The 15,934-nt window shown below is 35.4% G+C and overlaps 1 protein-coding gene across 1 annotated transcript; it reads left to right on the top strand.

Annotated features, from left to right (window-relative positions):
• The first annotated feature begins 14,604 nt into the window (after positions 1–14,604).
• LOC145278249 (uncharacterized) lies at positions 14,605–15,589 on the top strand. Its single transcript, XM_080130537.1, has 2 exons — positions 14,605–14,673; positions 14,813–15,589. The coding sequence occupies exons 1-2, from the start codon at positions 14,605–14,607 to the stop codon at positions 15,587–15,589; spliced, it is 846 nt and encodes a 281-aa protein (XP_079986663.1).
• Positions 15,590–15,934: the final 345 nt, after the last annotated feature.

Genomic DNA, 15,934 nt, shown 5'->3' on the forward strand with positions numbered 1-15,934 from the left:
AGAACAGATGAATTCGTTGTCTAGCAAAAGTCAGAAAATACGAAGAAAAATGTAACGTAATTAAGTAACCAGTTGAAAGGAAAAGTAATGTTCTTTACCAACTTAGAGTATAGGAGTGAACCTGAATTGCACATTCGGTTATCTATGTGTCTCAAAGAGAAATATATATATATATATATAATTTGATTTTACGGTATTTGATTTCATGACAGCCCCTTTAAGAAATCCGTTTCTTATCGTTGAGCAGTTTCAGTTGAATTACAGTCAGTCACTTTAGTTTTTATGCATAGATCATCGTATAACGATTAGATCACTGTCTGACTGACGTAAATGGACATTTCAAATGAAACATGTTTAAATTCAACGTTATTTAAGGCGGTTAATGGTAGCCGAATTGATACGGTCTTCGCTAATCGAGCCAGAGATGTCTCGTGTGTCGGGGTTCGAATCGTTCGACTGGTGTTAAACTTGACACCTTGCACTGAAAATTCCCGAAGGGATGAAACACTTGTGTCTGTATGTATTTAATTATTATAGTAAAAAAAAATAATTATATATATATATATATATATATATATATATATATATATATATATATATATAAGCATAAACAAAGGTTGCAAGCAGGATATATATTTTTTTTCAACAGAATATCTCCAATGAAAAACGGTGGGGAAATATCCTTATATATCACTTTTCTTTATTGAAGGTATTCTGTTGAAAAATAAATTTGTACATGTAAATCTGCAGTTTACAATCTTTATGTGTTCTTATGATATAAAGCTCTACTCCTTACTGTAATATGTAATTTCTTCAGTTTTGGTGGGGATAAATATAAATTAATATTTATATTATAGTTAAGCTTGCAACGGCATTAAACAACGAAACTTCTTCCATTCGTTGCTTGAGTTTGTTTATATATATATATATATATATATATATATATATATATATATACATATATATATATATGCAATTACCTAAACAGCAAGGTATGTGCGTGTATATATATATATATATATACGTACATGCACATATACGCACATACCTATATATATATATATATATATATATATATATATGTGTGTGTGTGTGTATGTAGGTATATATATTATTCTATTATAAATACATAATATATATATATTATGAGTACATATATTATATATATATACATATATATACATATATATATATGTGGGTGCATGTATATATATTATAAATACATAACTTATATATATATATATATGTATATATATTATGAGTACATCAATTATATATATATATATATATATATATATATATATATATATATATATATGAGAAAGAGAATGAGATTTTGAGAGAGAAGTTGGGTAGACAGACAAATTGATAGACGGATAACTCGTATCGATACAGTTAGTCATTGATGATATTATATCGGGCATATATTTCCTGGTCAAGCTTCCGGCAGTTATGAGACTGAAAACCTTCCAAATAAAATCACCTTCAGTGATCGCTTCGTACCTTTCACTTTTAGCCAAATTTTTCGATGACAACTCTATAGTCTTATTGTAACATTAGAACGTAATATTTGTTTATTGTTCCAGTATATTTCTAGTGTTATGAAATGAATTTCAGAATCGTCAGATGATTTCCAATCACTGAAAAAAGTTCCAAGTAAATTAAAGGCGCCCAGCCGGTCTTTAATATTAAGTTTGCCACATATGGAAAGAAATCATGGTTAAGGTAAAAAGAGTTTAAAACTTATTATGTAGAGTTTGCCTTCCAGGTCGGTTTTTACACCTTACACTGGCTGGAAAAATTGCGCACATTACACGCAAGACGAGATACAATTATCTGATTAAGCTATACAATACAAGAATCATTTCGAAAATGTAGAAATTTAATTAAATATTTTACTGTAGTATTTTTTTTCGTTTTACCTTACTGTTTACTCGTGCAATGGGGGCACGATTTGTATAACAAAAATATTAGCTAAGTATTTAATCACTATGTAGTGTTCACTTTTCTATTAAAACATATGAGTGAAGGTACGGACATACAGAGCAACTATACGTTGTAAAGAAACTATTCGCAATCATTTTTCCGTATATGTATTCGGTCGTTACTTATCGTCACACTAAAGCAAATAAAAATAATTTCCAAAACAACACAAACTACAGCAGACAGAAGACAAACTACATTAAATAAAATACAATTACCTAAACAGCAAATACAAACTTAAGAAAGAAACACAAGAGGTTATTCCTAAAAAAACAGGCACGAATCAAACTTACCAAAAGTTATTTCCTAAACAACAAATAATACTATAAAGTTCGACTGTTCTGAGTCATTAAAATTCTGTCTACTTTTTTCATTTTTATAGGTGATATTTCCATCACGATTCTATTACACACAATACCATTATAATACATTGCGTTAATTTGATATAAAAAAAACGTAAAAAGTAAAAAAGGAAGCTGTTATGTTTTACGCTCTAAAATTATATCAAGTTAATCCTACCCCAGACATCTTTAGGTTACAAAAAATAGATATTTATAATCTATAAAGGAAATTAAATCCGCTTTCGGTAAAAAAAATCTGTATAAATGATATTTAAATTTTCAAATAAAATACAAAGATTCAATAAAGTAAACAAAAAAAAAAACGAACAGAAATAAAACTAGTCGTATTAATCCTCTTTCTGATCTGTAAGGAAAGAAATCATGTGAATACAAATATATCCGAAACTATAGACGCATTTAAAGTTAAATGTAACAATAGGACGCAAGAACGTGGCAATTTTGATTATAGATTTGTAATATTACAAGACTGTTTTAAACTGGGTTTGTATAAAACTGATAGCGACCTATACGAACACAAAGGAACGACATATTTGAGTAAGGCTTTCAGTTTAATATATAGCGACGTTTCCTCGAGGATCGTCGCATATACGAATGATGAGATGCTAGATGTATTGAGATTACCAAATACTCTTAATCACTCTAAGTGTTTTTCCACAACAAATTTGTGTAAAATCGTTCGTCATTGTTATGGACACCCTAACAACATTTTTAAACAGTAGCTGAGAAAGCAAAGAGACTCTATCCTTGACATTTGACATGTTTTATGATAGTTGAATCGAGCGAAGGCTAAATCTTTGTGAAATATAATAATCTCCTCAGATGCAAGATAACTTTTATTTTCAGCAAATTTGAAGGCACTTGAAAGGAGGAATGGCGGAAGACACCCTATCGTCTTCGAAAACACATATAGTGGTCCCACCTCAAAAGCGACAACACATACTATGATTTATACACTAACTCCTCAACTATCCCTGATCCAAATCGGTGGGCAAACCCCTCATGATCATATTTTCTGGACAATACACACAATGCACACAAAAGAACGTCTTTATAACCACGCAGAAAAGTATACAGTCGAAGCGAGTTAGGAAAAATTTAGATGAGTCATATCTATTGTATTTCGTAGCGTTTGCCCAACACGGAAATAGCATTAACTGCCAAACCATTGAAAGTACATTAACGAAATTGGTAAATGATGAGATAAAGAGAATGCCATGAATATTAAGTCTATTCTTAATCAATGGCTTTTATCGCATCTCATTTTATTGCCTGTCTGTTAGTCAAAAATATATAATCCAAGTTTTTGCTATATTTTTACATTAATAACGAAACAATGCCTATTCTGGAATTCCGTGAGGCATAGTTTAGATTTTAACCAATATAACCTTATCCCATCAGAATAAACGTCGGATTAGTGTAAACAAAATGATGACACATACTCCCCAAATATTCAAAATTACGGTGCCATCACTAAGTGAGGATTTGAATTATTTAAAAGACGTTTTCAGCCCAAACGAACTGGTTAATATTTACTTCTCTTGAGGCAGGGACTTTATGAACAACTTTAAATACTGAGGCTACTGAAGGAGGTTCTTATTCGTCATTTTCTACTAACGATCTTTTAATAACTTATTGGTAATATGCTCCATATCCGCTTCTACCTCCTCTATATTCCGCTTCCTTAGATGCTGCTTTTCTTTTCTGTTTTCTTATAGATCACTGAAGGGAACTGATTCTCGTACAAATGGTGTCACTATCTTGCTCCTTGTTCCAAAATGAAACGTTGCAAACATATTCCCCAAGGTGATAGTACTTCTTATCAAGCAAGTTCCGGTTTCCTCGCCAATGCAAAAGACTATTCATGTAAACATGTATCAAGTTAATTTAGGACATAAGAACAACCAAATGTACAGAATAAATAGTAGTTAAACGTGACGTATGTCGATTTATCTTTGGCATATTTAATAAAGCTAGATTTTGTTTACACATAAAAAGCATTCTGGGTAACTATTTCTACGTTTCACCTTGGCTCTGATTGCACTTTCGGTTGTTTATGCACCAGTGAAAGAAATGCGTTCCTACTGACAATAATTAAATATCAGGTGAAAAAGAAAGTGCTTGCGGTTTTTAACTTTTAAATTAAGATGAACATATCTCAGCTACAAAAAAAAAATATTGATTTAAAGAAGAACTATCAGAATCAACTCACTTTTGTCAATGCAAACCAAGTTCAGTTATGCCTGTAACGTACACACCCTGAGTTTTCCTGCCGATGAAGTCGCTAAAGGCGTTTTTGATATCAGTAGGGTTTTTGAGCATTTCTAACGTATAAAGTTGTCGGGATGTGTGACAAATTGGTAGTTGGTAGGTAAGAGGTCTTAAAAGTATAGCGGATGAGGTGTTTCGTAGCCCAATTCGTTTAACTTATGCAGGGGCGGTTAAGCAACGTGTGCGCGCGCATTGTCTTAGAAGAAAATTGGGCCTATTTTGTTGACTATTGGTGTATGCTGTTGTCGAGGTTTATAATGCATTTTATCCATTTGTTAACAGCATTTCTCAGCCGTAGTTTATCCCCCCTCCTTCACAAAACCGTAATGTTTGAGACCAGTCGCAAACCACCAAACACGGAGTTAATCTTCTTCTGGTGCAACTTCGCCAAGAAGTCACTTTTCATCACAATTAAAACGTCGTCACGAAACAAACGTACTCGTTGCGTGAAATAAAGAAAGATTGGACTTAATTACGCGGTTTCATTTGGACGTTGATCAATCCGTAATGAACCCATTTATATTTTACCTTCCGATCTCTTACAAGTCGTTGAAATCGTCGTATACGTTATATGTAATTCTGAAGCCAGTACGTAGATTGGCTTTGACTAAGGTTCGTTGTCAACATCCTATTTCCGACGACTATGCTCATCACGCACAGAACTCTCGTCGCCGTCCAGAATCTCCTTAAACTATCATTGTGTTTTGCGTTCGAACAGCTTCGTTGATATCGCGAGTGGTTTCAGGATTTATTTCGAATTAGCTTGAATTGAAATGAGGAAAGTGTGCGAATTTGCTTTTTTTAATCTTGTATTCAAATCTCTGAACAGAAGACATAATTGTTGTAAAACTTAAATTGTAATTTAAATTATTAGATAGAGGAAAAACGCCCTTTTAAATGATATAAAATTAAAGGTATTGTAAGGAACACCTATTTGAAAATACATCATTTTAAATCAAAATAAGAAATTTAATCTGATATATAACTAATGTAAAACTCATTTAATTTGAACTTCCTCTAAACTTGAACTTCCTCTTATTTGGACTTCCTCTCATTTGGATTCTTCTAAACCTGGACTTTCTCTACACTTTTACTATCTCGTCATTGAAATTGTATTAGCATATTTGATGCGGAGTTGCAGTAAAACTGTTTACATGGTTTAGTCAGATATTGCGCAGAAATGTTAATATTGGTACTATGTAATTAATGTAGACTAGCTATTGATAATTAATTTACACTAACTGTATTTTTTTTTCAGATTGCTTTATTTAAAATCGTGTAAAACAACCCATCACAATGGCTTGCAACTCTAAAAGAAAACAAGTGACACTGACGTTACTCGAAAACGTCAAATTATAGAAAAAATAGATGCTGGAGTTGAAAATAGCGTTATATTGAGAGATTATAAGATTGGAAGAAGTACACTGTTTTACATCAAAAAGAAAAAGGAGGAAATATGGAAGGCTGCTCCTTTCTCTCCAAATAAAAGACATGTCAAAAAAAGTACTCTTCGCAGGCCAAACCAAGTTGAATTCGATCGAATATTGCATGAGTGGTGTGTAGCAAAACGGAATGAAGGTGTAAAATTATCTGGGCCCATGTTAATTGCTAAAGCAAAATCTCTTATGAAATGGTTGAATATCGCAGAAGATATGAAATTCGGTGAAGGCCAGCTTAGGAGCTGTAAGAGTAGACATGGTATAAGGCAATTAACAATGTTAGGCGAACAACGGTCTGCTGATACACATCCAGCATCAAATTATTGTGACAAATGCAGGACGATAATTGCCGAGTATGGCTTAACACCAGAGGATGTTTACAACGCTGATGAAAGTGACGTAAATTGGAAGTGCTTACCTATAAAAATATTAGCCGGATCACAGGAGCAGAAAATAAAAGGATTCGATTTAAATAAAGAAAGACTTACAGTGATTGGGTGCGATAATGCTTCTGTAACTCATAAACTTAAGCTTCTTGTCATCGGCAAATCAAAGTGTCACCGAGCATTTAAAGGAGTTTCGCTTTTGCCAGTATCCTATCAATCTTCTCGAAATGGATGGATGCATCAACAGTTGTTAAAAATGTTTTTTGCAAGAATTTGTGCCAGTTGTCCAGAGGCGTTTTCTTGAATTAGGTAAACCTGATTCAAAGTGATTGCTTCTGTAAGACAATTGTAGAGCACATCCTCCTGAGTCAGAACTAGTGTCATCTTACGGGAATAATTTTGTATGCTACTTACCATCTAATGTGACTTCTCTCATCCAAGCTATGGATCAAGAGATTATTTGGAACTTAAAATGTTTCTACAGAAATGATTTCATGATGAATATGATAAATAGTACCGTGAGTATAAGCGATTTTCAGCGCCATTTTACTATCAAGGATGCCATATCTTCTCTCGCAAGTGCATGAAATCAAGTTCGAGAAAGCAGATTAACAAAAGCATGGGGTAAATTTTGCCCAGCGCCAAAGGTCTCTGAACTGGTCTAAAAAAATTATTGAAACCAAACGGTTATCGACCAACCACGCTGTTCTTAAATCACTTAATGCAAATGGTGTTGAAATGTGGGTGAACAAGATGAGGAAACTACTGATTAATATCCTAAAGGCAGTAATGGTGATGAAAATAGCTACCATTCTCCTGACGCTAATGTAAATAACCAAGAACACTCTGATGAAGCAATATCATGGATGATCCAGAAAAGTATCTGAAGAGATATAATCCTAAAGAAGCTACGAGATTGTAAATTTTCGTGATCGCTTACGCAATCCAATGTCAGCGGCGGAGACCTCAATCGATGAAAATATAAACTGCAATGAGATGCATTCAATGAATAATTAAAAAAAAAACTGTATTGTACATAATGCGTGATCTCTATAGATGATAACTTAGGTAATAAATACCTAACAAGTAAGAGTAGATTTAATTTATTTTCAATGTTTTTGTTCCTGGTTATAATATTTAACAATTCTTACTTGCAATACTTCGTAAACTCATCGTATTATATACCTGTAGTATCATATAGCAATGAATTTCATTTACTATTTCTTAATTCTTAAAAAATTAAAGTTTACTGCAGCACATTTTTTATCACGAAACTTGAACAGCATCCTCTAATTTGAACGAAGCGGATGTTCAAATTATAGGAGTTATACTGTATTAAAAAAATAGTCATTATTTTTATGCGTTTACTTTGATCATTTCCCTAGTCGTTTATTTGTTGAAAGAGCAACTACTGCTAAATCGAAAGTCACCGGAAGATTTTTCTTGAGATTTTCCGCGTGTCCACAATACTTACAATTAAAACATTTTCATTTTGAAAGGTCGAAATTGTAACCATAACATTTACACCGAAATAATTGTTTTGAATGAAAATAAATGTATTTCTCGATTCTAGAAAAATAACCACAAACGCTGGTTTAAGAAATAAGACACAAAATCTAGTATTTGAAAACAATCCCCCAAAAATCATACATTTTTTTTTCGAAATATTACTGAGGCCGTGATATTGGGATCCTCTGTGTATTAATTTATTATAAGTATATAAACGTGTCATGTTATAAAATCATTTACATTATATAAGACAGTATCGATCTCATATTTATTCTTTGGGAAGGTGTGAGAATTGTTAATTGTTGAACAGTCCTGGGTGAGACACGGGGAAAAGTAAGACCCTCTCGTCTGTGGACGACATAGGACTGTTTATTTATAATAGAAAAAAATCAACAAAAAATAATGACGAATTTGATGCGTTATATAGGCTAGTCTCGTTAAATCTCGCTGAACGAGAGGTTGGACATAAAATAATATACATGTGGTCTCACGTTGTAGTTAATGTTCGTTTTTCAGACAGAAGCTTCGTTATAAGTCTGTTACTGTTTCAAGAAAAGATTGCTTGCTTGCAAACCTTAATGCTTTTTTTATCTCTCGTATTCTTGTAGGTATAATGACTCCGACAAAAAGTAATATAGTAATGACCATCTGTCAGCGCGCATAGAGGAAGTTGCACATCATGGATTAAGCCACATTTAATAAAATTTAAGTTTATTATTCTTATAGTATCGTTTTTTTTAACTATAAAGATTGTCAGTCATAGATGGCTTCGAAATATCCAATGTAAAATTCTATTTACGCTGTAAAACAGAAATGCAAGACAACGATAAATATAGACATATAGATGTTTTATTATCAGCCCCACACAACATCACTCAAATGCAGCTGAATTTTCTACATACACATATGTAAGTATACAAATATACCTTACTTCAGACAGCTTTACATATACGCATAACGAAATCTATCTAAATAAAGATCTTATAGCCTATTCTAAACTGTTTTAATGTTTTCGTTAATGGCAAGATGCCATATAGATACGCGACCTTTTAGTATCTAATCCAGAATAAGCAAGACTCGCATTACTTCTTATTATTTCCGGACATTACTCTCAGATAAGTCGGATTAAGCAAGGGATTAATTATTATTAGACGCGTTACAAGCCGAGACCAGACCAAAGCATACTGAAATCGATTAATTTCCATACTTCGATCCTTTTATATTTATGTGAGAGATAATGGAAATTACAAACGTTAAACGGCTATTATTCTTTTGTTGCACGATTTAATTCTTCTCGCTGAATGTTATCGATATCTATGATCGTTGATGCGTCATAGATGAACGAAAGTGTATGATGGCGTGTCTAATATACCGTTACGCATTATATAGATAAAACGTCGTCAACAATTAAAAACCATAAAATAATAAGGGGTCTATAGCTTCATTTAATTTTCTATATTTCAAAGTATTCTGTTTACGTATCTGTCAGTAGATGTTTCTTGACACACATTCATATTTAAGTAACAGAGAATATATTAATTGAGTATAACTAAAAAAGTAAAGTAAAAACAGCAAAACGTCTGATTAATTAACATCTGTAAATACGAATGCATGTAAATTTAACTGTTGTCATCAATTCTAAACAAAAATATTACGTAGAATCTGAAACAAACAAATCAGTACGCATAAAAACCTTCACAGTCAATTGATGAATATCACACAGAGTAAACAAAGACCATGACTGATAAAGAAATATTATGTTTAATTTTATGTACACACAAGTATACACACACACACACCTGAACACACACTGCAGTCTACTCTCGCAAAGACCCAACCCGGTCCAGCTTCAAAACCTCTGATTATTACTAATAATCACATGGCAGAACCACATATCAAACAAGGTAATCCTTGATCTGGGAGATATACTGAGCATTGTCGAACTGTTCACCCAACGATGACTCCGGTTACTTATCAATGCTTAATGGAGGGTCAAAAAGAGGAATTCTAAATGTTTTTTTTCTTTGTGGCGAGTTCGTGATCGGTTGCAGATCAGCCGGAAGACTGTTATGAGAATATCTGCAACAAGAAATGAAATTAAGTGGTATCGACTGAATATGCAACACACCTATGGTGGATCAAAAAGAATAATAAGAAGAAAAAAACTGCAGTTAAAGGAGATGATACAGCAAAAACTAGAGAGTTCTGCGATAGATCTCTCGCAATCAGAAACAAACTGCATTTGTACATTTGTGGAATCTGAAACCCAGACTGCCGATCAAAAATTTTAGCATAATTATCAATGAAAAGAGAGAATAACATAATTGCAAGTACATAGCAGTTTTATCACTATGTTTTTTTTACCTCATTCATAAAAGTAACATAAATATATAAGTATACTATTTCTTTTATCAATAAACATAATTCTGGTATAAAGTCCATCACGTAACTTTTATTCTAGAAAATGACAGAAAGCTTAACATGAAATTAAAATTGTGAAAACTTTAGTAATTTGGTATTTATTGATAATGAATTAAATTTAATTCAAATTAGATCCATGTGAATTTTTAAATTCATGTCATATTATTCCTCCGAAAATTCCTTACTCAAAAAGCATTATTGATATTAAGCTTTACACATATTGTTGTTATTTTGCAGAAATCGAACGTACAAGGATATTCACAAAGGAATTTGTTCTCCTATTAACTACCTTTCCTATGAAACTAAAGCAAAGTAAATAACGCCATAAACTATATAGACGATTATATTACAGTTCATTGTAGTGTAATTTATACATCTAGCACTTATCGTTAAATATATATGTATATATATATATATATATATATATATATATAATAGCATGCATACCCAGCGTTGCATGTGGTGACCTGACGTTTCGTTTGAAGCACACCTGTGTACTACTCATTTTAATCATGGGCAGTGTGGATGCCCCCACAAACAAAATAAAAGAAGCGATGAAAAGTTGCAAATATAATTGCCCCCCCAAAAGAAGATGTATGTGATACTTACTCCACTAGATATTTGTGGAAAAGGGCTACACAGAGAGGAATATATTCTCCAGATATTGAGCACTGAACAGAACCCCCTCCAACAAAAAAATAATAAAAAATAGATCATTACAACTTTTGTTTCAATAAAAAAGCAGCGAATGCCTGTGCAATCGCAAAAAAAAATTCTACCAAGAATTAATTCCAAAAACAATTAAATAAAATGTTTCGTCATTTTATATTTCTAATGTAATCCCCCCACAAAAAAACTTAAATTTGTCATATATTTCGGTTCTTTTTGTTTATAAAATTGTTAGATGAAAGTACAGTATGGTCTCATAAAAAATAATAAAATTTCTCAATATTTTTTGTTTCAAATGTAATTCTCACCCCTCTCCACAAAGAAATAAAAAAAATTGTATTCGTCCTGTTTTGCCCCCCACCACTCGAATGCCAAACTTGAAAAAATACAAGAGAGGACATGTCTCGCTGAACGCTTTGTGGCCAAAAAGTGGATGCTCATTTTACGTTAAATTTATATGGAAAAGAGTTCTCTGGCGCTAAAATGTTAATTTCCCCTTTTTTTTTTCAAAATTGCTTCTTTCATATTTTTATAAAGGATGTTTAAACGTATAAGCCCTCAAAAAGTAGGTCCTAATTTTTTTAGGGGTTAAACGACGCCGGGTCACGTCGTGAAAAGAGACCAATTTTGATTTAAGATATTAAATAAATTATAAAGAAAATCTGTTTCGCAGGCAATTAAACACATTTGCTATGGTATAATTATTTTAATAAGTCCTGGGCAACATCGATTAAATTTTATAAACAAAAAAAAAAGTAGATAATGTACGGGATGATGGATTTTGATAACATGAAAAATCGTCCCTGAGTATTACTAACTCTGCCCTCGTGGAGATGCAAGTAAATGAGAGCATTAGTTTTAATTATATTTCTCTAACCCCATACCCACCTTCCGCAGGGCGTCGGCGTTGGAAATAAGGAAAAATTATGTATTCTGGAGAAGAAGTTTTTCAAAAAACAATTTATGAATTATATCGACGTACTTATAATTTACATGACCAAAGAAAACTACTAAATACCGTGTAATAAACGGATACCCCAACAATAATAAATGAAAAACATTACTTAAAAAATTAAGAATACGTGAAAATAAATTACCTCCGTATTAGAAATAAAATTAATAAAGCATTACACTATTAGTAATTCCCCTTAGGTTTTCTGGTTTGAAAATTAAACGATTTCAGATTTCAGATAACACGTAAAATCAAATATAAATTGAAATGAAAATAAACTAAATAATTAAATTTTTAGTTATATTTTAAAATAATACAGTTGAAACGAGGCTATTATGTCGAATAAGTAATATCATCGAGCTTATTATTTAAATAGATTTAATTTAATATGATATGCTACTGACCGTAAATCAATCATTGTGTATGTGGTTTGAAGAATGCTATATATATATATATATATATATATATATATATATATATATATATATATATATTAACATATATGTATATACATACATACATAGAAATTACGCATAAAATATAATGTCTCATTGACAGAAGTATCCTATCATGGGCATAATATTTCTTGGCCAGAAGAGGTGTACACACATATCGCCTTCTTTGATCATGGGGGGGGTTGTACACACAGACAAACACACACACGAACGCTACTATATATATATATATATATATATATATATATATATATAGAGGGAGAGAGAGAGATAGATAGATAGATAGATAGATATTACAAAACTAAGAAAACCAAAAAATATTAAGGAAATCTTTTGTAATACTCACCAGAGTAGCAATCGCCAGCGTATTTGTGCATTGCGTGGATGTACGTGCGAGCGGTGGCGTGACATAGGAGGGGTGGACTTGCCGCAGAGAAGTGTATAGTGGTAAGAAGGGGAAAAAGATAGCGATAGTGATCGCGATATCACGAGAAAACAGAGGGCACACATGCAAATTAGACAGGGTGAAAAACTGCATAAAAAGCAAGCTTGAGTGAGAGGACGGGACAGTGTCGTTTACAGTCACGAGGTTATTGTGTTACTATTGCGAGCGTTGGTGACGATTAAAGTTGAATTCAGGACAATCTATTTCGGCTATTGCTGTGAAAAATGACCGACTCAAAGTTTGATCTGAAACTGATTACAGAGTTTGATGGGTCCACATCCGTCGTTGAGAGAGTCGAGTTGACCTGCAATCTCTGCGACGTAAAGAGAGTGCACACCGTGATTCCCCTGAGATTGGCTAGGGGCGCTCTGGGTGTGTATCAGCAACCTAGTGCCACCGAGAAGGCTGATGTGACCGCTATAAAAATACGCTGTACAAGACATTTGCAATGGATCCTCGCACGGCTTATGAAAGATTCGCCTCCAAGAAGCTCATGCCGGGAGAAACCGTGGATGTGTTCTTTGCGGAATAAGAAACTTGCTGTACTGTTTGGCAATGGAGTGCCGGAGAGGACATTGGCATTTGCATTTGTGGCCGACCTTCCCACCCGTGTTAAGCATTTGGTGAGAGCCTCTACCAGTGTGTCCGCAACGCCTATGGAGCACTTGATGGAAAGCGCCCGGGATACCATCAGAGATGAGGAGGACATGGGGGAACCAGTTGTGGTGGCGAGGCGACAAAGCCAGCCCATGACGAGGCCGGGGAGAGTCTCAATTTTAGCCCCGCGAGTAATGGAAGATTTTACCGCTGTTGTCGGCGACGTCATATTGCGAAAAGCTGCACTGACAAAGGGCTGGGGCGACTGCGCTGTTACTAATGTGGCGGCATAGGACACCTAGTCCAAAACTGTGCTGGAAACGCGTCAGGGGGACAGGATTTCAGCACTGCCCTGTTCCCCAGCCAAGATCTAAGTGGCGCGCAAACCTACGATAACTGTGTACGTGAACCGAGTGCCCTGCTCAGCCCTTCTCGACTCCGGCTGCTCACATACCATCATGAGTGCCATATTGTGTCGGACCTGGACTAAAAGGAACATTAAAATCACCACAATAGGCGGCGAGAAACAAGCATGCTGTGGAGCCGGAACTTAATGTGTTGGTGGCGCGAAGGGATTTGCTGGGGTTCGATGTACTGCTCGGCTACGATGCTATCAAGGCACTGTGAGGAATGATCATCGAAAGAGGCGGGAGCGTGCGTTTTTTTTTAAACGGTGTGTGCTACAATCAACATCGATCGCCCTGACTTTAAGGTGGGCTATGACTATAGCTAAGCAGGCCTGGACTGCATCATGAAAGTGGACCGAGGGAAGGGAACCAACCGAATTAAAGAATCGCGTCGTAGAATACGCTATACCTGACGAGGCTCGTGATGGGTACGAGCAAGAGCTTGAGGCGTGGATCCGAGATGGATGGCTGATCCCCTAACCTGAGAACATTGGTCCGCCCAAGGGTCTGATACACTTAATGGCAGTTATTCAGCATAACTAGTCAAAAGTAAGACCTGTGCAGGATTACCGTGCGCTCAACCAGTACACTGAGGCTTACCCTGCCGATATGGACGTGTGCGCCAGCAAACTGAGGAAATGACGTCAGAAAAGCACAAATGTGCCAATATTACACCTGGGGAAGGCCTATTTGCAGGTGCGAGTAGATGAGATGCTGTGGTCGTTCCGTGGACAGTGTGGTTGCTGGGTCAGAGCTACTGCCTTACACGACTCAGCTTTGGTCTGAATGTAGCACCACAGATCATGGACGCCATTGTAAATGCGATGTTGTCTCAAGAAAATACCATTGAGGACGCAACATCAGCTTACATTGACGATGTGTACATTAATGAGGACATAAAATCTGCATTGTGGGTCAGGAAAAATTGGCTCAGTTTAGTCTGCAGTGCAAGAATCCTGAACGTCTGAGAGATGGAGCACGCGTATTGGGATTAGACGTCTTTGAGGAAGACGGCACCCTACGATGTACGCGTGGCAGTTGGATTCCAGTCATCCCTGGCGTTGTTACGAGGCGGACCGTTTTTTCCTGGTATGGGAAACTTGTTGGACACTTAGCAGCCTGTGTCTGGCTCCGTGTAGCTGTGTGTGTCTTCAAACGCGGAACGAATTTGGTAACCACAGGTTGGGACGATGTGCTTGACGATGCCATTTTAACTCTGTTGGTAACTGAGACTCTAGAGAGAGTCAACAAGGAGGACCCTACCCCTGGAAAATGGTGCGTTGATGCAAACCACGTAAATGCGTGGGTCGACGCTAGTTCACTGGAATTGGGAGTCACATTAGCGCAAGGAGGGAATGTGTTTGAAGACGCATGTTGGCTGCGACCTATGAGTGATGCTCAACAGATCAACTTAGCAGAGCTTGACGCTGTTATAAAGGGAATAAATATCGCACTGAAATGGCAATCGGAGAAACTCCACCTGTATACGGATTATCTCTGCGTCTATCACTGGGTGTCTGACACGCTTTCAGGGCGGACAAGAATCCGCACTAATGTAGCCAGCAAGATATTGATTCGGGGAGGGTTAAACATGCTGAAGAGTCTGGTCTCTGAGTATGGACTATCAGTGGGGGTAACGCTGGTAACATCATATTGTAATCCTGCCGACAAACTTACCCATGTACCTCACAGCTAGTATGGAGCCGTGACGATGGGTGTGGAGAACACTGTTCGATCTCGCGCAATTGCATTTGGCGCGATTACCCCATGTCAAATACAGAAGATTCATGCACAGAGCAGACATCCAGGTGTCAAGAGAACAGTGTATTTTACAAGGCGTGTGGACCCAGCAGTGACAAAGGCAGATGTCAGACAGATTGTCAGGCACTATGAGGCATTTGAGTCTAAGTATCCTGCACCAGAGCAATGGCGAAAAGGACGATTTGACGTCAAGGTGTGGCAGCGGGTGGCGATGGACATTACCCATTACAGTGGTAAACCTTTTCTAACTCTTATCGATTGTGGACCCACAAGTTTTGCG

The sequence above is a fragment of the Euprymna scolopes genome, chromosome 6 (assembly GCF_053919585.1).
Source record: "Euprymna scolopes isolate OS-2025 chromosome 6, ASM5391958v1, whole genome shotgun sequence".
Taxonomy (NCBI): domain Eukaryota; kingdom Metazoa; phylum Mollusca; class Cephalopoda; order Sepiida; family Sepiolidae; genus Euprymna; species Euprymna scolopes.

Bases quoted from the DNA above. Each gene is read 5' to 3' on its own strand.
- LOC145278249 (XM_080130537.1), top strand. From the start codon at position 14,605: ATGCTGTGGTCGTTCCGTGGACAGTGTGGTTGCTGGGTCAGAGCTACT. The intron at 14,674-14,812 runs GTCTGAATGTAG...ATTGTGGGTCAG, and splicing joins CCTTACACGACTCAGCTTTG to GAAAAATTGGCTCAGTTTAG.